The sequence below is a fragment of the Salvia splendens genome, chromosome 3 (assembly GCF_004379255.2).
Source record: "Salvia splendens isolate huo1 chromosome 3, SspV2, whole genome shotgun sequence".
NCBI classification, from domain to species: Eukaryota; Viridiplantae; Streptophyta; class Magnoliopsida; order Lamiales; family Lamiaceae; genus Salvia; species Salvia splendens.
The window spans coordinates 2526392-2549486 of NC_056034.1; the positions used below are offsets into that span (position 1 = coordinate 2526392).

Consider the following 23095-nt stretch of genomic DNA (forward strand, 5'->3'; position numbering starts at 1 on the left):
GGATGCTCTTATAGAAAATCGTTAGTCTTGCCGTTGAAACAGGATCAAAATCCAACATCATGCTCCAATAATCCTTTTGAATGATTTTTTTTGGTGTACTAAGAACATCTGCATCAGTGCTCTTAGCTAAGAGCAGGCGCCGTACCGTCGGCGCAGCGAGACCCCTGCTAGCCGCTGTGCTCTTGCCGACGGCACGACCCTGCTCTTAGCTAAGAGCACCCGAAGAGCAGGGCGACGTGCCGGGCTTTGATTCGCCAACAGAATTTCCATTGGAATTTTCTTTAAATCGAAAATAATCCCAAAAAAAAAATTGGATTCCCAAAAATATAGCCTATTATTACCGTTTTTTTGAATTTTTTATATTTTTTTAAATAAAAAATTTATCCCAAAATCATCTATAAATACACACATTAATCATCCATTTTTTACATCAAATTATCTCTCACTCATACTTCTCTCATATTTTTTCATACAACTCTCCTACATCTTCCTTTCTCACTCAAACACTCTCTAAATTCAAAAATGGATCCGAACGAGATCATTGCGGAAACAGAGCGCGAAGAACAAGAATATTATCAACAATATTGTGCCGCCTATGAAACCTATGTCGCCGCCGCTGCCCCCGCCCCTCCTCCTCGACCAACGAGATCAAATCGCCGCTACATCCCTCGTGACCGGGAGGGAGCCCACGAAAGGCTCGTTCACGACTATTTTTCCGACGAGCCACGGTTTCCGGAAGATTACTTCCGGCGCAGTTTCCGCATGTCAAAACGCTTATTTTTGCATATTGTCAACACATTGTCCGCCCGTGTTGAATACCTCCAATCACGTACAGACGCAACCGGTCGGCAAAGTCTCTCGGCTTTGCAGAAGTGTACTTGTGCCATCCGACAACTTACTACCGGGCAAACGGTTGATATATTCGACGAGTATTTGCATGTGAGAGAGTCAACTGGAATCCTATGCCTCAAAAATTTTTGCACCGCCGTTCGTTCTGCTTTCGGCGAGGAATTCCTTTGGGCACCCACCACCGAAGATTGTCAATGGTTGCTTCATCTTCACGAAACAATCCACGAATTTCCCGGTATGCTTAGTAGCATTGATTGCATGCATTGGAGGTGGAAGAATTGCCCGAATGCTTGGAGGGGGCAACGCTTAAGCGGCCCAACGCTCATCCTTGAAACGGTCGCCGACTACTGCCTATGGATTTGGCATGCATATTTCGGCTCGGCCGAATCCAACAACGACTTGAACGTGCTCTATTCTTCACCCCTCTTCAATGATCTTTTGAATGGTTTAGCACTGGTGATCGACTTCACCGTCAAAGGAAATCCATACCACATGGGGTACTATCTCACCGATGGTATCTACCCAAGGTGGCTGACTTTCATGAAGACGCTCAACATGCCGCAAGACCCGAAACGGGTTCTTTATGCGCAGCGTCAAGAGGCTGCTCGGAAAGACGTCGAAAGAGCTTTTGAGGTCCTTCAAGCCCGATTCAACATTGTCAAGACCCCGTCCCGGCTGTGGTACACAAAGAATATTGCCGACATCATGTACACGTGTATTATCTTGCACAACATGGTTATAGCTGACGAAGGACCGAGGGCGACTAACTTTTCCGACGAGGATGAAGCCGGAAACTGAACTGCAAGGCCACCCGCACGTCGAAGTGTGCATGCGATGGTGCGCGAGAGGATCGAAAGAAGATTGACAATGCACGAGACCAAAGCCCACATTGAGTTACAAGAAGATCTAATCAAACACATTTGGGCGAAATTCGGCCACGAGTAGTGGGTTTTTTAATTTTATGAATTTAATTATGTAATTTTTAATTTTTAGGATTTTAATTATGTAATTTTTAATTTTTTTAGTAATTTATAATAGTATTTCAAGTATTTTTAATGCTTTTTAATATTATGGAAATGCATTTTTAATTGCCCAATGTGGATGCTCTAATACTATGTCAGAATAACTTTTTTTCTTTCCTATTTTGGAATGCAGAGCAGAGCGCATGATGTTCGTGTTGGGCTTCCTTCTTTCTTAATGTCCATGTTGATTTTAATTACAAAGATTATAGATGACTATGTATAAATCCACCCAAATTACTCCCTATCATACAGATGATTTTGTTATAGTACAAATTTATATTGCAAGCTTGAAATGGATCAATACATAATTAATTGTTGAATCTTCCATTTTCCAAAAGTAAAGGCCCACTTTCATTATAGCAGGTCCAAATTTATGCATTTCTTTTTTCCTTTTTTCACTTATTTCCCCCTTTTTATAAGTAGGGAACATTACTTTGTAGAACGATATAGTAGTGGTAAAATAGGAGGATATATATTATTGTATGGCATGCAAAAATAGCCGCAGCAGGAATCATGTCCTAAACTCCTAATCAAGAAAACTAGACAGCAGAGAATCACAGAATTGGAATGAATATATACTCACATCAGCAGCATCTGATATATAGCTAGCTTCCAACTTTCTAGTAGTTCACAGATGAAGAATGACTGCAATATCAAACGGAATGAGTACGACTCCAAGCAGACGAGCATCAAAACTTGATCATAAACACATCCAATCAATAACCTAATCAGGTTTCACCACATCTCCTTCAAAATTTTCAGGCCAGGCATGGATCATGAATCTTACAACATATTCAAAGGAAAGATTTAAAATGTACAAAATGTTCATTTCAGTGTCAAGCATGCAACAGGAGATGAATAGTTAGACCTGAAAATATCTTGTATCTTCTCTTATAACCCTCAACCATACACCAGCACAAAAATGTTCCAAGATAACCATATCTAATATGAGCATCTTCAGAAGTCAAGATATTAAATCAATTCAAGCAAATAAGTATAAGAGTCAAACCAAAAATGGATGCAAATTCCAAAACACAGCTTACTCAGAGAGGAACACTACCTCATATACTTACCAGGTAGGTTAAGAAACGGTTGCAAGAAATCACGTATACATATAATCAGAATAGAGCTTCCTTCCTTTTACATTGAGATTCATTCTGTAGAATAATAGAACTACTAATAAGCACAAGAATGCTATATGGTGGGGTGAAAAGGTCAAAATTTTACCAGAACTTTATGTAGAGTCGACCATGGAGAATTCAGCCAATCACTTCTCCTCCTTCCTCTAATCACCCTATAATTGAACTTCTGCACACTTTATAGTTAAATTACTAGAAAACTTTTTATGGTTCTCAATATATCCATGTATAAAACAAAATAATGACATAAGGGATAAATGGGCAGATAAAAATGTTTTGCCAGCTCAAACCAAATACTTGAGTCATTAAGCTATCTAGAGTACCAAAAACATAAGAAACATTCATCAAACATTTGTTCTCAACTAACAAAAAAAATCACGAATTCAAGAATTGTTCTCAACCATATCACAAGAACCATAAATTAAAAAGAGAAACAAAAGAAATACTGAAGAACCATTAAGCAGTTGTAAAAGCATCATCTCTCAATGTGAAACGGGATCTTCATTGGCACTCAACGCCGACTTCAGCAGCCCGTCTAGGCTTATTTTTCCTTCTACTCCCATTTGGTCGGTATCCAACAGACTTGATCAAGTCTGTAGCACTAGCTTTGGCTCCCACACCATTTTCCACTTTTACCGTCTCTGTATTTTCCTCTAAGTGAGATGCTCTCTTCCTCTTCCTGCCATTCTCTGCTGCAGCTTGGGTTCTCTTACTATTATTCAATGTGGGTTTCTTTGTTTCCTCCACACCATCATCCTCCTTCTCTATCATCACGATTTTATCCTCTTCCAAAACTTCACCTTTCAAAGGCTTTTGTGGCCTTCCTCTTCTCCTCATCGGCAACTTCTCATCTTCGCCACTTGCAGTATCATCGTGATCAGCAACTACAGACTGCTTCCTCCCTTTTCCTCTCCCTCTACCCATACCGGAAACTGAACAATTTAATAAAACAACAGTAAATCTCCACAGATGAACAAATAGAACTGAAAATAAAAATTCATATCTCCTCATTGGAGTTTGGAAAACACAAAAAATCACACCAAAAGAAAGTTAATGGCTACAAAATTAAGCTCCATACCAATATATTAAAAACATGAATTAAATCAAGACAATCAAAAAGCTGATCTTGCTTATCCACAGACCTAGACAAATGTTCACTCACTAAGAAAGTGAAAAAAACAACCTTAGCAATCTAAGGAGGTTCATGTTCATTGATTAGGACTCACCACAGATAAAACCTAGCATCGTATTCCAGAATGAGTGTAATACTAATAAATCTACTGTTGTGATAAAAACAAAAAATGATTAACCAAACAACAGAGCAATACCTTAAATTCACTACATCAGATAACAAACAACCCAAAAACATTAAACCCACACACAGCCAAAAGAAACTAATCAAACAAGCGAAGGGCATTACAAACTAAGCTGACCTCAGAAATAAAAGATACCACTTGTGTCCTTAGATGAAAACCCACTAGTTAGATGTACACTTTTCTACTTGCATGAAGAGTTTCGATAGTAATGGAAGGAGATAGATGAAGTGTAGATGTACAATTAAGGAAGAAAAAATTGATCTGACTCGGATTGAAAACGAATTCTCAGATCAAGAAAACATAAGGGAATGAGAAAGAGATTCAGCGAATGATTCAAAAAGATTATATCTTTCCCCCAATTGAAGGTTGAATTTAAGCTCAAGTAGAGAGAGTAGAGGGAGACAAGTCAGGGTAAGAGATGAGTAAAACTTGGAACCACTGATGGAATTGTATTTATTTTATTTTAGACTAAAGTCCCAAAATGGTCCTTAACATATTGCGTTTTTTTAATTTTGGTCCAAAACATTATCTTTTGAATTATTCGGTCCCTCGCATTTGAAATCGGATCACATTTGGTCAATTTTGGACGGTTCCGTCAAATTTTTGACGATTTTAATTACCGGGTCACAAATCCGTCACTAACTGGGAGAAACTGATCTGTCACATATCCGTCACTAATCCGTCACATTCTATCATTTCTCTTACCCACTGCACAAATCCTTAATTAGTATTTTTAAGAGACGGAGGTAACTCTACCTGTCGATGAAGGGTATGATGGAGCTTTCGAAGTGAAAGGATATCTCCATGTAGAAGTCCCGCATGAGGCGTAGGGCGGCGACAAGGTACGGCAGGCGGCGGCGCCACTTGGACCAGTTGTTAAGGTGGTCGTGGTAGACGAGGATGGGCACGATCTCCTTGCAGCGGCGGAGGAGGGCCTCCTGGAGGGCATGCCACCCGACAGAGTTTTGGAGGTAGATGTTGGCCCCCCGCGGCGGCCATGATGAGGGCGGATTCGACGTCGTTGAGGCGGACGACGATGTGGAGGGGCGACTCCTTGAGGGGGTTGTCACGGTGATCGATGATGGCCGAGATTTTCTCCGTGATGTGCTCCTCGGCTATGGATTCGGCCTCGGTGTTGATGGTGTTGGCGTCGGAGAGCTTGGGAAGGGTGGAGACGATTTTGGTGAGGGCGGCGTGGTCTCGGGTGGCCACGGCGTAGTGGGCCGGGCTGTTGGCGTAGTCTTGTGGCTCCACGGGGGGCGGTCACGAATGTAGGTGGCTTGGTTAATGCTTAGACATTTTGATGATTTTTTTTATTGTGTGTAGATTTACTGAAATTTTTAAAAATTTTCATTGTGTGAAAATGGATTTGTGCAGTGGGTAAGAGAAAATGAGAGAACAATATAATTAGTGATGGATCAGTTTCTCCCAATTAGTGAGGGATTAGTGACGGATTTGTGACCCGGTAATTAAAACCGTCAAAAATTTGACGGAACCGTCCAAAATGGACCAAATGTGATCCGATTTCAAATGTGAGGGACCGAATAATTCAAAAGATAATGTTTTGGACCAAAATAAAAAAACGCAATATGTTAAGGATCATTTTGGGACTTTGGTCTTTATTTTAACACTTATTACAAATGTACACAATTAAGGCATAATTTTATTTTTTTTTGCCTCTTGCTCCCATTAAAAATCTCATTTTATCATTTTCATCTTATCTCATTAGAACTTGCATTTCATTTTTACTAATTTAACAAATAACTCACTTTACTCGCATTTTATTATAAAAGTAAAACTCGCATTCTATTAATTTTTATCATTTTTAATTAGTTAAACAAATCAGCATCAATAAAAAATGAAAAATGTGACTGAAGACCAGATGGAGTAATAAATATTACTCCTAGTAATATAGATAAGTGAAAATGAGTCTTGATCATTTTAGGGATGCATCTATTTTACTGTAGATGTTTGGTAAATTAATACAGTAAAGTTTAACGTATAGGATTAGTCTTAGTAGTTTACAAAAGTTCAATGAGAACAAATATGTAATTACTGGTAAGAGATGGAGGAAGTATTATGTTTCAGTAGAGCAATTCAAGATTCATAATATTAGTCTATATAAGCTTGTATGGAGTGTTCATGGTCATGGCCCCTTCAACAACTAGGCAGATTCTATTTTTGTTTCGTTTGCTACATTATTTTCTAAGTTTTATTATCACACCTGACTCCACATCTTGTATATGCCTCAAGAGAAGAAGTGTGTGAAGCAAAAGATGTTATTTTGATTCAATACACACTAACCAGAAACAGAGATGAGACCAGAAAACTTAGCAGATGTCAGTATAATTAGAAATGTGGATGGATCTTCAAGTTTTAGCAATCTTCATTTCAATAGATCATCATCATTTTCCTAACTAGTTTACATCTGAGAACCACTACAAGAATAAGAACCACATATGGTGAAAATACACAGTGAAGCCATGAATTCAAGAAGATACAAACACCTTTCCTCTATATGTCCTCGTTTCATAGGCTTTTCAGCCATAACAATACAGTCTCTTTCGTAAAATAAGTGAATGCTTGTATCACAGAACATTAACAGAAGACCGTGAGGCGCCCATTCAAGTATATTGAAGAAGCATATTTCGATTACACTAACAGAAGCTGATGCTGTTCTATCTGCTGTGAAAGCGATTCCTCCCAACAGTGGTAAAGGAGACAAGAAATCCAGATAAAACACCCCAACAAAGCAGCATTAGAATGATAACTTGAATAACAAAGGCAATTCGAGCATGACCACATTCACCAACAATAAGAGAAACACAGACATAACCGTCAGAAGAGCTAGTCGAGACTAAATTATTTCTTGATGTGATTTTTATTCAGACTTTTCCAATATTGAAGCCCTCTATCATGAGGAGCTACATAAGTTTTGATAAATTCTTCATCTGAGGTAGCCAAGAGCGTGCTCAAGGACAAACCGGGACGCACTGCTCCTTGATCTTTAAGCCATCTGTACATTAAAAGCCTAAACTTCACCCTCTCAATTGTGTAAGAGAGAATTTTTGGATGAGTGAGTAAATCAGATGCTTGATAGCCCAACTCATCAAAAAAAAGCTGAATCTTCATTTCAATAACATCACGAGTCTGGTTGAGAATTTGAGGAGATATTCTGACCATCTTAATTGCCTGCTCGCGATTCAGGCCATTGTTCACTAAACAATCGAACCTCTCTTGAAGTTCCACTCCTCTGCCCCGAAGCGTTTTAATAGCCTTTTCCATATCCTTTGAATTCTCTTCGAAGCCTAGGCTTATCAAAAACTCAGTTTTCAATGCCATTATTTTAACAGCCCGCTTTTCAGTCTCCAATGGTTCAACTCTCTTACCAAGGACCCAGGCCTCCAATGTCAACGGATCATCATTGACCATTTGACAGAGCCTGTTCTTGCCACAGCACAGTAGGCTCAATATGCTCTTCACTTTTTTTAGTTCAATGGAACCCAAAAGTGAAGGGTACGAGCGGACTATTTTACCAATATCTAGGGCAGCCATGTCAATTCCAGAGAGGAAGATGTAGGAATTATGTAAATTCTTAGTAAACTTCAAAACTGGTATTTGAGGAAACCGAAGAAAAAGAGTGCGTAAATCACTCTTCGATGCTCCAAATTTCAACAATAACCCGATGAGGTCAAAGGTAATGCGTCCAGAGCACTCAAGCAGAAGATCAGGATGCTGCTTAAATAGTTCCCCGACTTGCTTCTCACTCCAGCCCAACTTGCACAATAAGCACATGAGCTGAAACATGGATTTCCAATTGTAAGAATCCTCCTCGCGTATATTCTCCAAAAGCCACTCGTGGTTAATTTCCACCTTATTTAACATTTCCAGAAACTCAACAAATTCATCAACATTTCCCCTCAAAAGATGAGGACTTGCGGCGACAATCTTGGCAACAAGAGACTGTCTCAATCCCAAACTCTCAATAGATCGAAGCTTTGTCTGCAGAGAGGCGTAGTCATACTGGAACACCTCATTGGCTTCCTTGAAAATCTTCCCAATCCTATTCCTCTCAATTCCATAGTTACACAGAACATAATAGTTCTTCAATAACAGCTCATCATCAGACAAAAACATCAAATTCCTAGGAAGATACTCCATGTATTCGGAATGCTTCAACCCTATGCTCTCAAAGAAAGGCTCAAACTCATTAACCGGATGGTACCTCAAAAATTTTGTCACAGAATGCTTAATCTTGCTATCATCATCTATAACCACTCTCTTCATCAACCTATTGAAAAACTCAGGGGCATTCTTGCTCATATTCTCAGCATCCATGATCCTAAAACTCCTAGTTAAATGGAAGTATTCTACCAAAGCAGACTGTGCTTGTGCTCTCACAATACGCCCTTTTTTCCCACTCCCACCAAAGCCCACACCTTTTTTCGAATCAATGGAGCTCTCTGTTCCGTACAACCTAACTTTATGTGCAAGACGATGCCACCCATAACCATAAATATTGGATTGTGATGGTGTAAAATTGCTATTTGCACGCAGTAAAGAAACCCATTTGAGCAATTGGGGTGCTATAATAATCTGTAATCTGTTCATGAATGATTGAATTTCCAATTATTTGGAACAATAGAGAATTAAGGGAGAGAAAAAGACTGTTCCTTTTCAGCGTAACGGAGTTCGGAGCTGAGTTTGTCACCTTGATGGGGTTTTTTGGAGGCGTTTGGACATAGCTATTTGAGCGTTGCACCTTCGACAACATATGGTGCCACTGCAGCTTCGGTTGAAGAAGAGGGGTGTCGGAGGGTTTAACAAAACCCTAATTGACATTTTAACTAAAAGAAAAAGAAAGAGAGAAATATTAAAAGAAAGTTTTGCCCTTAAATATTCAACTGCACCCATGAGAATTAATCCTATATTACTTGATTCTTAACACTATCCACAATCATTAAACAAAAAAGTTTTGAATTTAAACTAAAAGAACTGGCTAAATAGTTTTTTTAATCTGATTTGTCGGACATTAAAATCCTACTATATCATATGAACTTGCGAAACCAAAACAAAAAATTAGATGTAAAGATATAAACATGTTGCAAAATTAAATTGACTAGTATAGCTTATATTGCAAACACAGTTTACCTTGTTATTCTCTCTCGTTTATTTGAGAACAATCTCGTTTATTATAGTAAGGATAAAATTCAAAAAAATTTCATCTCTAGATGAGTTATCTATCTTACCAAACATGCTTGAGTATTAAAAGGAAAGCACTTAACTTTCTTCGTGAATGGTAAATCAGTTGTTATTGTTATATGGTGGAGGGGTTATGTCTGTGTTTTCTATATTTATCGAGTGATGAAATTGCTCAACTCTTTGGTCATTACTTATATATCCCTTGAATGCATAATTTTTTTTTTCGCCCAGCAAGATTTCTTGTGTGCATCGGTCAAGTTTAATAGTAGTTTCATTGGACATGATGTTCAAATTTAAAAACCGTCTACCAAATAGTGCAACAATTGTGTATATTCTTTATGGACAAAAATGATGAGAGATGCAAACAGTAAACATGTACTCTATGACTCACTCAAACTCAATAGCTTGATTTAGTGAAACTAGAGTAGTATCTTTTTCAATTACTACTTATTTGCTTCTTAATCCATGGATGAAAATCAAGAAGTTTCGCCTTATTCCCAATTGGCTTCTTGGATGGAAAGATCATATCATCATCAAGATCTAAATCAACTGTGTTGGACAAGCTATTGGATTCAGACATTTGTTGTTGTCCATGTCTTTTGTTTCTGTGAGATTTCACTTTGTCTTTTGTTGCTGATCAAACAACATCTTCAGCTGTTTTGTTCTGATGTCCAGTCCTCAGCTGCAAGTTCCTCTGTGTCTGCATCAAAAAAGCATTGGAACTATTGAGTCTCCTTTTGTTCAGTTTCATCACACTTCGGGAACTGTTTTTGCTACCTTTAGTTGCTCGTGGAGACGCCTCTGAACGTTGAACCTCATTGAGTTGCGTACCAATGATTTTGATGAGGTTGAATGGAATATCAAATATCTATTTGTGCTGCATTATTTGTAGTAATTGTCTTCTTCTCGACTTTTCCAATTGTTGCAGAAAAACGAATGCAAATCACGCTGAAGATGAAGATTCCATAGGTTCTGGTGAGTATCTATATATCTACAAATAAATAGAATAGGAATCATAAAAGATGGAAAACATAACAAGATCCAAACATAACAAGATCCAATTTCTAAAAGGGTAGAATTTAGAAGATTCCTTAGATTTCAAGATTCACTCTCAATAGTCAATATCAAGTTTCTAAGATTTTCAGTGATATTTTGATTCGCCTAATTTCTAATAGGGAAGGATTTGTCATTTCAATGATATGCCAATTGGCCCTTCATTTAAAATCAACTAAACCTAAATATTTAGTAAGTGAACCGCATTCTTCATTAACTTTTTACATTTATATTTTACTATAAAATTGATACTATTATCTTCGTCTCATAATAGATGTCAAACTAATGTAACGATACGAGATTTTAAAAGATGTTGTTTTATGTGTTAAGTAAAGAGAAAATTATATTTTTATATATTGACGTCAGAGAAAACTTTTTCAAAAAAAAATGTGATACGCAAATTATTAAAAAAATGTGACATCTACTTTGAGACATGGGGAGTACAAAAATGGAACTCACATTCGTTTAACTTTTTTACTCGTTGTCTTTATAAAGTTAAACTATGTATTAAAATTCGTGTCAAATCAAAACATGTCTTAAAATGACGGATGAAGAAAGAGTAACAATTTAGAAATGAAGATAGACTATAAAATCCATCCCAACAAAAACACATTCCTCCACACCCCAAGAAAATGGCTTCTTCCCCTTCATCATCATCACTAAAAACTCTCAACTCCATCAATCTCTTCTTCTCCATCAAACCACCTCCCTCTGTTTCTTCATCATCAATGAAGCTCAAAACCCTCCTCCAAACCTTCATCTTCTCTCATCTCTACCGCGCCCTCTCCAAAGCCAGATCAATCCTCCTCCAAATCTTCAAGAATCTGCAGCTCAAGAACAAGCAGAAGAAGCTCTATTTCAGCTCTTTCAGGCTGCATTACAACTGGTGCTCGTCTTCTCGGACCATCTACTTCAATGGTTACCCCAAGTCGCTCCGCTACGACGTCGGCCCGGCCGGGGAGTGCACCGGAGAGCTGTCCAAGTACCTGCAGTGGCTGGAGGACCAAGAATCGTCCAATGAGATTGATAGGCTGGCCGATTTGTTCATTGCTGACTGCCATGAGAAATTCAAGCTGGAGAAGCAAGAGTCTTACAGATTATTTCAAGAAATGATGGCTAGAAGCGTTTGAATCTTCTATTTCTCTTTTATCTTTTGGTTTTATGTTATCTTCACTGGATTAATTAGGCTTTTCTCTTCTTCTTTTTTTTGTGACATACTCCATAATTTTGCATATCTAATTTTAACTAAGATAATGTAGGAACCTATTTGCAAGTTCGACTTGAAGAGCCTTGATTATGACTCGTGAGGTCCTCAAATTAAATGGATAATTCATATATATGTATGGGGAAATTTCATTTTATTGAGCTTAGGTTAGTATGTTTTGATTGAATACACAATTTGAATCAACATGTCCACAAAATTTTAAAATTATATATACCAAAGTTAAGACATATATATACGTTCTTTATTAGTACTTTAATAAAGAAACTACCTTGTTGTTATAAACTTCCACACCCACTTTTAAGATTGAGGATGATTCGCTTTTCCCACAAAAGCTAATCAAGTAGAATGTCACCTTCATTGAAATTTGAAAATTCAAAACTATAGTTTGGCTGTCTTAATCTCATCCAACCCCCTTACACTACAATGTTCTGTAATCTATAATAACGAACTAGTACATCGTAGTGCATATATACTGAGCAAAATTCAAGTTATCTAATAATACTCTCACAATTTTTAGAAAGAAAACGACATTGATGCACAAGATGTTAAGGTTGTAAAAATGGGCATGATGAGTTCGTCTAGCCGGGACCGAGTCTTGTCGGCCGGTCCCCCACCTTTGTCCCTTTCAGCTAAATGCTTTTTTTGTTACAGACTAATGTGGGGTACAAGATGTTTAGCTGTGGTGAAAGTAATAAAATGGAATTTATCACGAGTTGTTGGCGATTAATTATAGGGGATCCTTATCATTAACATAACCTTTTTTTTTGTTTTAATTACCTTCATATATGTGTGACCAACAACTTGGTTTTTTCATATCATGATTGTGTCCGTAAGCTCTTAGATGAATGTTTCTCGCGATTATGTTGGATGACGAAGTAAAGATTGTGTGGTTCATGTTGTGTTGTAGAATCATAATTGGTAATAGTACGTTAGAGTAAAAAAGGTTAAGACTTAGACAGTGTTGGACTTCTATTTATTGTTATAAGTCCTGCCATTTCAATAAGATGCAAGAAGGTGGCTTTTAGGAAATTAATTTAATTTCATGTAGTAAATAAAACTAATTTCGGCTAAGAAATCATGAAAGATAAATTTAACTCGAGGGTGCTATGATAAATTGGGCTTTGCAGGCGAGCTGTAAAATATTGACCCACAATGACTTTCGATTTGATTGAATTAGCCCAATTAGGCCCATTACACAAAACTGCATGAGTTGCTAAGATATAAACTTAATATTGAAATTCAAACGAACATGTACCCTCATGTATTACTTATATAGGGATTTATTATTTCCAACGATAAAATCGCCACAAATAAAAAAAAATGATGTAAAAAAGCGGCTACAGAAATTCATTTCTAAGATTTTTCATTATGAGACCATGAGTTTACTTGATGATCAAGGCTCAATGAATTGATGACTACAGCTGAATGGGGCAGAAGCTCGATGAAATTATTATTCATATAAGTTCGTACCAAACGAGTGCAGTGACGCCGGTTATTGAGGATTTAAGTCGATTAGGATTTTAATTCGGAAGATAAGATTGATTTGGTTTAACAATGGAGCGATGTATGTACCAAAGGTAATCTTCGTCGCCGGTAATGGCATCCGGTCCTCGGGAGGTCGACCGCAGATGCGTTTGAGAGAGAGTTAGGGCTGCATTGCTTTTTTGAGGATAAATTTTGGGGGGAATCAAATTTGATTTGGGGTAAAATAGTTCATCCACAAGCTATTTTGGGAGAGTTATCAATTGCTAACTCATCATTTAATTGTTAACGACAACTAATTTAAGACCATAGGATTTTAGAAATCTTGTGATCTAAAATTTGCACGTGTAATTTTCGTTTTATTAATTAAATCGAAAAAGATGAAAAAAAACTATCAAATTAGTGTTTTGAATAAAAATGTCAATATAGTGTTTCGAAAATATCAATAGAGAATGTTAACAAATTGCTTATATTGACATTCTGTATTATTTTAACATATTTTATATACTATGTTGACATTTGTTGCTGTACAAAAAAATCGAAATATTTTTTATTTATTTTTTCAAATTTTGACGTCGGAACATATGCAAGTGAGATATCGTTAGATTCCTTATGAAATTATCTTTAATTTGATATATGTTGTGCGAAAACATAATTTAAATTGAGAAAGTTATATGCGTTTTAAAGTTATGGATATTTTTTAAAAGTTAGTTATAACTAATTTGATGTAAATTGACCTTAATACCCTTATTGACATTTTTTGTTGATCTTATTGACATTTCGGGGCTAATGATCTAGACCCTTGATTTGAATATCCAATAGCTATTATTTAATTGTAGTTAATAATTAAGTATTGAGTTTAGGGTCCCATTAAATTGTGAAAAAGAAAAGGTTGGATTTGAGATTTTTTTTAAAGTTCGAATTGAGAAAAAAAAATAGAGAAACTTTTAAATCTTGATGAAACACTACCATCTACGGAGTATATAAAATCGCATGAATTGTGCAACATATGCAAACAAGAAATGCCAGAAAATTGAACAAATCACGGAATAACAAAATTTGAATTTTTATCTAAGTCTATAGATAAATGCAAAATGAAATCGACTCCACGATTTACAACCACCTATATTGATCCAATAACTTCAATCACACTAAAAAAAACTTATAGGTAAATAGGTAACAAAATATCAATAGACCTTCAACAGATTTAAACACCCTTCAAAATGCCTCCTTCTCTATTGATGTCTTATCACTGTCGCCTCTCCCATCGGCGGCATACTTGCTCCGGTGGTGATCGGAAAATATATTCATTTTCCCGGCTGCCACGTCAGATCTCAAATCAATCAAAGCCTTGCTCAGCCGCCCATTCTCAGCTTGAATCACCTCAAGCTGTTTCTTCACCCCCAAACACGCCTCAGCCACGTCATTGTATGCGGGACCCGATTTCTCCTTCTTCGAATCAGCTCTCGCCACTTGTTCAATCCCAATTTTATCCATCACCAAGTACGGCAGTCTAATTCCAGCCATCCGATCACCAGCCTTCCCCACCACCACAGCATCGATTTCCTCTGCCGCCTCCCGCGGCGGAACCCTAAACCCCCACCTGAGATTCACCATCGCGAAATCGCGCAGCGGCACCGACGTCCTCGCGGTCAGCTCAGCGCCTTTCAGCAGCCCGTCCAACACCATCCCCGCCTTCTTCGACTCCGCCCCCGGGAAGAATCCGTTCCCGTTAAAATAGTTGCTATCCACGAAATCCTCGCGGCCGGCGTTCAATTTCTCGCCTAGATTCTTCACGGAGGCCGATGAGTGTGACTTCTTCAGCGAGAAATCGCCCAAATCAGGCTTGAAGTGGATGAAGAATCTAGGGGTTTGATTCCCGACTAAATTGAACTCGGCGCTTGATGGAGTACGTACTAAACAAGCCCAACAGCAGTAAAGCCCAAGACAGAGTATCAGTTCGGCATGACCAAAGAGTATCAGTCCGGCGTGATTAAAGAGTTCAGTTCGGCACAACCAAAGAGTTCGGCCCCAGCCTACAGCTCGGTAAAAGCCAACCAATCAAACTCTGCTCTCAGGTCGGCATCAAGCTCTACTCTCAGATCGGCAAAAGCTGCTCGGCAATAATTCAGTAGTTCGGTCTTAGCATTCGACCGAACTAGGAGTTAGTGGACTCATGAAAGGCCTCCACGACCTCCACTACACCCACGATCTATTTAGTGGTGTCAAGCAGTCATTAACTCATGCAGGATAGTGGACCCATGCAAGATCGCCACGATCTCCACGACATCCACTACCTAATAAATGCTGCATGCCACGATCTTGGTTCAAGGTATAAATAGAACCTAGATCAAATAGATAGGATTTTTCGGTTAACTTCTGTAAAGCTCTCTAGAGAGAAAATAGCAAATAGCAAGTCCGTATTGTTAGCTGTAGAAAACAGATCAAGCAATACAACTCTGCCCTCTTTTCTTCCCGTGGACGTAGATTTACCTCAGTAAATCGAACCACGTAAATCTCTGTGTCGTAATTTATTTTTACGTGCATTAACTAACATCAAAAATTCGCCAATTCATCACTGGTGGGCGCCAGTAGATTTACCTCAGTAAATCGAACCACGTAAATCTCTGTGTCGTAATTTATTTTTACGTGCATTAACTAACATCAAAAATTCGCCAATTCATCACTGGCGCCGTCTGTGGGAAACAGAGAACCAAATTTGTGATAAAGCGAATTTTTGACCCTTTTTCCTCCAAAAAAAAAAAAATGCATACCAGATCACATAACACCCGTAATACCGTTCGTGAAAACCGTGAGGAAGCTAGTCCAGCTCGCAGGTCTGAAAAACGGCCTCGGGAGACATCTACCTCCGGTTCTCACGAAGAAGGAACAAGCCACTCCAGGAGTCGTTGCACCGAGTCTTCCCAGCAGCCCGATTTAAATGAAGCTGTCAAGCTGTTCTTGGCTGAGAAGCAGGAGGAGTTCTTAACCTTCCTGCAGAAGAGCCAACAGCCGGAGAAGACAACGGCGGATTCTCCCTCCTCATCCAGACATGAAAGTCACTACCGCAGTAGTGACGTGTCTTCCAGGAGAAAGAATCCTCAACCCCGACACGTTCCTGTTCCTCCTCGGTACCGGAACCACAGGAGAACTCCATCTCCTCCGTACCGAAGAGATGTTGGGTTCGCCATGTACGGAGCATTAAAGACTCCGTTCTCGGACGATATCACCCGAAAACAGCTTTCATTACCGATTTCGGCATTTTCGCTTATAAAAAGATGCCATTCGGTTTAAAGAATGCCGGAGCCACTTATCAAAGGATGGTAGACAAGCTTTTTCGGCACCTGATTGGAAAGGAGGTCGAAGTGTATGTTGACGATATAGTCGTCAAAAGCAAAAGCACTTCGGAGTACGAGCACAACCTTAAGTCCACTCTCAACGTGCTCAAGAAAGCCAACCTCAAACTTAATCCCCAAAAGTGTACCTTTTTGGTAGATTCGGGAAAGTTTCTGGGTTGTTGGGTTTCAAAGGACGGACTCAAGGCAAACCCCTCAAAAGTTCAAGTCGTTCAGAACATGGCAATGCCGAAGTCCATACATGACGTGCAAAGGCTAACCGGATGTCTAGCCGCACTGAATCGATTCCTTTCCCAAGCAGCCGAAAAGCAACTGCCGTTCTTCAAGGTGTTGAAAAAGGCACCAAAGTTCGAGTGGGGAGCCGAGCAGAAAAAGGCCTTTGACGAGCTCAAAAGTTATCTAGCCGAGCTTCCTATTCTCTCTGCTCCAACCGAAGCCGAAGTAATATTCTTATACTTAGCGGCATCAGATCAAACCATCAGCGCGGTGCTTGTACGAGAAGAAGGCCTAAAGCAGTTTCCCATCTACTTTACAAGCCGAGCATTAAGAGGTCCAGAAACAAGGTATCAACCTCTGGAAAAAATTGCTCTGGCGTTAGTAAATGCAGCAAGGAGACTGCGGCCATACTTCTATGCTCACAAGGTATGTGTCTTAACCGATCTGCCTCTTCGGCAAGTTTTGACCAAGCCAGAAGCATCAGGCAGAATCGCCAAATGGGCCATAGAGCTGGGAGAACACTCAATCGAGTACCTACCTCGGAAAGCCATCAAGGGACAAGCCTTGGCAGATTTTCTTACAGAGGCCAAGTTCGATCAAGCAATCCCTGTCATTGCCGAACAGAAAAAGTCTGCCAATGCCGAACTAGCACAGCCCTTGGAATCCGAAGTAGAGCCGCCAGACTGCTGGAGCGGATTCGTAGATGGAGCTTCAAACAAGATGGGAAGTGGAGCTGGTATTTTACTCGTCGCTCCCGACGGACACGAGGTAACCTACTCACTTCGGTTCCTATTCCCCACTACTAATAATGAAGCCGAGTACGAAGCCCTCCTTGCCGGACTCCAGTTAGCGCAAAGTCTGCTCGTCAAATCTCTCAAAGTCCATTGTGATTCACAAGTCATAGTCAATCACATGTTGGGTACAAGTGAAGCCCGTGACGAGAGAATGAAGAAGTATTTGGACAAAGCGCAAAACCTCAGCCGAAGTTTCTCCTATTTTCGGATAATCCGTGTTCCCAGAGCGGAAAATAGCCGAGCAGATACCTTAAGTAAGTTGGCCTCAGATCCGAGCTCAAAGGCGGAAGAATTAATGCATCGAAGCATTGATGAAGCCGAGGTACATTCAGTGTCCAGCTCGCCGAACTGGATGACGCCAATCTTGCAGTATCTGGATCAAGGACAATTGCCCGAGGATAAGAGAGAAGCTCGGAAGATCACATGCCGAGCACTTCGGTACGAACTTCATGAAGGAGTCCTCTTTAGAAAGTCTTACCTCCAGCCGTTATTGCGGTGCGTAGGACCAGAAGAGACGGACTACATCCTCAGAGAAGTTCATGAAGGATCGTGCGGCAGCCACATTGGAGCTAGAGCTTTAGCTAAAAAAGTTCTAAGATGGGGATATTATTGGCCAACCTTGGTACAAGAAGCAGTGCAGCTCGTCAAGACATGCCCGAAGTGCCAAATCCATGCAAATATCCCAAGGATGCCGCAGACCGATCTATTCACTATGCAAAGCCCTTGGCCTTTCATGCAATGGGGCATAGACATAGTGGGACCACTTCCTCAAGCTCCTCGGCAAATGAAATTCCTAATCGTTGCCATGGACTACTTTACGAAGTGGGTGGAAGCTGAACCATTAGCTACGATAACGAGCTCGAAGGCATTGGACTTCGTCTGGAAGAACATAGTGTGCCGATTTGGCATACCCCACATCCTCATCTCGGATAACGGGACTCAGTTCACCGACAAGACGTTCAAGAATTGGTGCCAAGAGCTGAATATTCAACAGCGGTTCACTTCGGTCTCTCATCCACAAGCAAACGGACAAACGGAGGTAACAAATCGTATCCTGGTGAAGGGGTTAAAAGCTCGGTTAGAACAAGCCAAAGGACAATGGGTAGAAAATCTCCCTCAAGTCCTATGGTCCTACCGAACTACGCCCACAACCTCGAACGGTGAAACTCCGTACAGTCTTGTGTACGGCACTGAAGCCGTGATTCCGGTGGAGATCGGCATACCTAGTCCTCGAACTCTAAATTTCTCAGCAGAAATGAATGACGACGGACTGAGAGCCGAGCTAGATCTCGCCGAAGAAAGAAGAGAATTGGCATGCATAAAAGCAGCCAAGTACAAGGAGCAAGTAGCCCGGTATTACAACCAAAGGGTGAAGAAGCTGCAACTTCAAGTGGGAGATCTCGTCTTGAGAAACAACGAAGTAAGCCGAGCAGAAAAGCTGGGCAAGCTCGAACCCACATGGGAAGGTCCGTATCGGGTGTCAGAAGTCCTCGGCAAAGGGTCTTACAAATTGGCTCACATGTCAGGAGAACAGGTACCCCGAACATGGCACATTTCCAACCTCAAAAAGTTCCATTTGTAAGAGACAGTCCGATCAGTCAGTCTTAAGTCCTGTCCGGTCAATATGCTTTCTGTGGTTTACTTGGTCTTTATTTGTCTCTGTGCGTTTTTGTCTGTCTGTTTTGTCTGTCTCTGTGCGTGTCGTCTCTTACAAATGTTACTGAGGTATCTTGTTCTTCGAAGGCTGATCCCCTTCTTAGAACATGTACAAGCACACGATTGTGAGTCAAAGCTTCTAAAGAGGATACAAGACCACAATTCAGCTTAAACAAGCAGTTCGTCTAAAACGAACTGCAACAAGCCAACGATTGTGAGTCAAAGCTTCTAAAGAGGATACAAGACCACAATTCCGCTTAAGAAACAAGCACTTCGTCTGAAACGAACTGCAACAAATGTCCAATTCTCGCGATAAAACTTGCCTGAATTAGGACATGGGAAAGTCCGATCCACGCGATAAAACTCGCCGAATTAGGACAAGGGAAAGTCCGATCCCCAAATTAGGACAACGGAAAGTCCGATCCGAGCGATAAAACTCGCCAAATTAGGACACAAACCAAGTCCGGTCAAAAAAGAGTTCACTTCATAAGACCGTGGACAAACATCAACTTACCCCGTGCCTTTATCCAGAATGCCGCAGTGATTCACTTCGCTTTTCGGGGGGGGTAGTGATGGAGTACGTACTAAACAAGCCCAACAGCAGTAAAGCCCAAGACAGAGTATCAGTTCGGCATGACCAAAGAGTATCAGTCCGGCGTGATTAAAGAGTTCAGTTCGGCACAACCAAAGAGTTCGGCCCCAGCCTACAGCTCGGTAAAAGCCAACCAATCAAACTCTGCTCTCAGGTCGGCATCAAGCTCTACTCTCAGATCGGCAAAAGCTGCTCGGCAATAATTCAGTAGTTCGGTCTTAGCATTCGACCGAACTAGGAGTTAGTGGACTCATGAAAGGCCTCCACGACCTCCACTACACCCACGATCTATTTAGTGGTGTCAAGCAGTCATTAACTCATGCAGGATAGTGGACCCATGCAAGATCGCCACGATCTCCACGACATCCACTACCTAATAAATGCTGCATGCCACGATCTTGGTTCAAGGTATAAATAGAACCTAGATCAAATAGATAGGATTTTTCGGTTAACTTCTGTAAAGCTCTCTAGAGAGAAAATAGCAAATAGCAAGTCCGTATTGTTAGCTGTAGAAAACAGATCAAGCAATACAACTCTGCCCTCTTTTCTTCCCGTGGACGTAGATTTACCTCAGTAAATCGAACCACGTAAATCTCTGTGTCGTAATTTATTTTTACGTGCATTAACTAACATCAAAAATTCGCCAATTCATCAGCGCTCATCACCAGAGGGCTTTTACTGGGCGAGCCGAAATGCCCGATCCCGGTTTTGAAAACAAAGCTGAAAGGTTTTTGCGAATCATTTGGGCGGTAGGAAAATTTGATAGAGGGGCCGGAATCGAGAAAAGTTCTAAGGTTTAGGGATAATTCTTTCGAATCGCCAGCGGAAACGCCGGACTGAAAGGGGAAATTCATAACATTGAGTGGGATTTTAGCTCTGAGCAATGGCGTATGCTCATCCCTAAATTTGATTGAAGCCTTCATTTCTTCTAGGGATTATTGTGTGCTGCGTGAGTATGCTGTGAGAGTGTGGAATTTTGGGTGATAGTAATTTATAGAGAAGAGAAAGCGGCGAAGATGTGGCTGAAGAAGGGCAGAGGGAGACTGCAGCCTGTCTTTTTGGCGTTTGTTGAGAATTGTAAAATGACGATTCTGGTGCGCGTTTGTTATAGGGGGTATAATTGGAATTTAAACAGGTCTTGCTGTATAACAACGAACTAAAATTTGAAATGAGATCTATATTTTGAAATTTAAATTTATTTGGAATTATATGGATATTGGAGCACAATAATTGATTCGAGTTTTGTTGACATTACCTGCTTAGCAACAAAGATGGTGGTGGGATTGCAATGTTTTCACACTGGTTGACATAATGTGTCTGTGTGCTACCTTTCATTTAGGAGGAGGCACTCAAGTGAACTATAGCAATTGGTTGGCAGCATAAAGAGAATGAAGACTAGTAGTCAATTGTGAACAATGGGATGGTTTGTAATGGAAAAATCAAACATAGGCTTTCAGCATCTTAACTCATAGATCTAATGTAAAACACATCTCGTTTTTCGCCTAATTTTGTAGGTATTGCTCTACATAGTTATTGATAGTTGGTTGTTCATGTTAGTTCAGTAAGAGGACTTATATGCATTACACTAACTTATGTTTGAAACAGTGTTCTGTTTTGTAGTATACTATTAATTATGAGTTATGTATACTGATAGCCATGGCCTCAAAGGGTCCAAGTCTAAACTTGACCATGCTAAGCGGCAGAAGGTGTGTATTTTAACTTCATATTTGCTCATTTTGTTGACAGTATCTGTAATAAGCTCCAAAAGAAACTTACTGCACCACTCAATTAGTCACTCTAGGATCTATTATTTTTATTGCTATATCTAGATATGTCTATTATACAGCTTTACCTATACTTTCTTAGTTAGAGCTTTCGAATGGGGGAAGCTCAAGTGCATGGATCCCATGATACAGAACCCTGTTTTGTTAGTTATTACGTGTTCATATAGTTTAAGTTGCATTTGCTTGAAACCTGTTACAAATCGCATTAATAACGCCATAGGTTTTGAACTCATAGCTGTCTGCTATCATTTTATTGTATCCATGATTGGTTGTTAGAAGTTACAATAACACACACACGCATGTAACGTAGTAGCTTGATTGGTATGAAAAGCTGGACTACATAACAATTCAATGTCCTATCATAACATTTGACCTTAGGATGACTGATATCTTCTGCTTGTGTAGTTTAATTGTTTGTACTGGGACTTTTTTTCTTGAACTAGTCATCACCTCTTCTTTTAGGTACTCATCAATGCTGGCTGAAAATCTTGTTAATCCACCAAGTCTTTGCAAGCCATCTTACTTATGCAATGCTGAAACAAACCCGAGTAGTTCTGCAAGAAGAGGTGGTGAATCAGATAATGGTATGGGATAAAATTTTGAAATTGGTTGATTCTACTGTTTTATAGCTTGCTTGAGTTTTGATCCTTTGATAATGCTAGGATCCCATTTAGATATCCCTGCTACAGATGCAGATTATGATTTGCAATCCAGCAAAGAATCTGTAAGTTTCAAATCCCAACAGTGGTTAATGGTTATCTTTCTTGCAGTTATCATTCACACTACTGTTGACTAATGCAATATTTGCTCAGACAGCAGAGGAAAAAGTCCTGAGAAGCATGACACTAGACATGACAGCTCACTTGTGAAATTTCAAACTGTTAAGTTTCATTGATTTCCACATTATATTTAGGCAATCACACTTGTTCCTGTAGAGGAATTGCTTGCAAGGTATAAAAAGGTAGAGAGAGGAGCTGAGCTCCCTGTTCCCTCCCTTCTCTTCTTATTGGGTGCAGGTAGTTTTCTGATGCTACATTTATCATTCGGGATTGTGACAGTGAAGATGTAGATGATGACTCTATATCCTAGTCTATTTCTGGTTCTGAAGAGTTATTAGATTGTAGTTGTAGTTCCATTCCAACAGAGGAGATAAGTAGTGAGTAGGATGGTATTCTTGCAAGTTGTGTTTAATATCCATGCAATGCAAAGCAGGCACATCCTCTGCAAGGAAAGTGCAACAGTTGCTCTTGTTCAATACAAAGTGGAGTAGTAAATATTTCTCTCTCTCGATTGAAGTCCAAAATTTGCACCTCATGTGTAGGATTTCATGGAGCTTAAGGTGAAAAATAAATTCAAGATTTTTGCAATAAAATAATAGATCTAAGGCAAACAATAAATGAAACCAATTC

General features: G+C 39.7%; 5 protein-coding genes across 7 annotated transcripts; 2 read left to right on the forward strand and 3 right to left on the reverse strand.

The window, feature by feature from the left end:
- Positions 1 to 3199: 3199 nt before the first annotated feature.
- On the reverse strand, positions 3200 to 4738 carry LOC121794325. The gene is made up of 2 exons (XM_042192444.1): positions 4444 to 4738; positions 3200 to 3942 (listed from the first exon to the last, which is right to left on the reverse strand). The coding sequence occupies exon 2, from the start codon at positions 3932 to 3934 to the stop codon at positions 3512 to 3514; it is 423 nt and encodes a 140-aa protein (XP_042048378.1). The 5' UTR covers positions 3935 to 3942; positions 4444 to 4738; the 3' UTR covers positions 3200 to 3511.
- A 1950-nt stretch (positions 4739 to 6688) lies between these two features.
- LOC121797322 (transcription termination factor MTEF18, mitochondrial-like) lies at positions 6689 to 9202 on the reverse strand. The gene has a single exon (XM_042196075.1). The coding sequence runs from the start codon at positions 8935 to 8937 to the stop codon at positions 7189 to 7191; it is 1749 nt and encodes a 582-aa protein (XP_042052009.1). The 5' UTR covers positions 8938 to 9202; the 3' UTR covers positions 6689 to 7188.
- Positions 9203 to 11213: 2011 nt separating this feature from the next.
- LOC121795533 lies at positions 11214 to 11711 on the forward strand. The gene has a single exon (XM_042194074.1). The coding sequence runs from the start codon at positions 11214 to 11216 to the stop codon at positions 11709 to 11711; it is 498 nt and encodes a 165-aa protein (XP_042050008.1).
- A 2627-nt stretch (positions 11712 to 14338) lies between these two features.
- LOC121793992 lies at positions 14339 to 20984 on the reverse strand. The gene is made up of 3 exons (XM_042192005.1): positions 20568 to 20984; positions 20264 to 20271; positions 14339 to 15188 (listed from the first exon to the last, which is right to left on the reverse strand). The coding sequence occupies exons 1-3, from the start codon at positions 20823 to 20825 to the stop codon at positions 14507 to 14509; spliced, it is 948 nt and encodes a 315-aa protein (XP_042047939.1). The 5' UTR covers positions 20826 to 20984; the 3' UTR covers positions 14339 to 14506.
- Positions 20985 to 21137: 153 nt separating this feature from the next.
- On the forward strand, positions 21138 to 22913 carry LOC121794082. 3 transcript variants are annotated; one of them, XM_042192084.1, is made up of 4 exons: positions 21138 to 21416; positions 21508 to 21608; positions 22149 to 22270; positions 22349 to 22913. In XM_042192084.1, the coding sequence occupies exons 2-4, from the start codon at positions 21559 to 21561 to the stop codon at positions 22480 to 22482; spliced, it is 306 nt and encodes a 101-aa protein (XP_042048018.1). In that variant the 5' UTR covers positions 21138 to 21416; positions 21508 to 21558; the 3' UTR covers positions 22483 to 22913. The 3 variants fall into 3 exon arrangements, with proteins under 3 accessions (XP_042048018.1, XP_042048017.1, XP_042048016.1); XM_042192083.1 differs by lacking the exons at positions 21138 to 21416; positions 21508 to 21608 and having other exon boundaries at positions 21663 to 22270; positions 22349 to 22410; positions 22499 to 22913; XM_042192082.1 differs by lacking the exons at positions 21138 to 21416; positions 21508 to 21608 and having other exon boundaries at positions 21663 to 22270.
- The last annotated feature ends 182 nt before the right edge of the window (positions 22914 to 23095 follow it).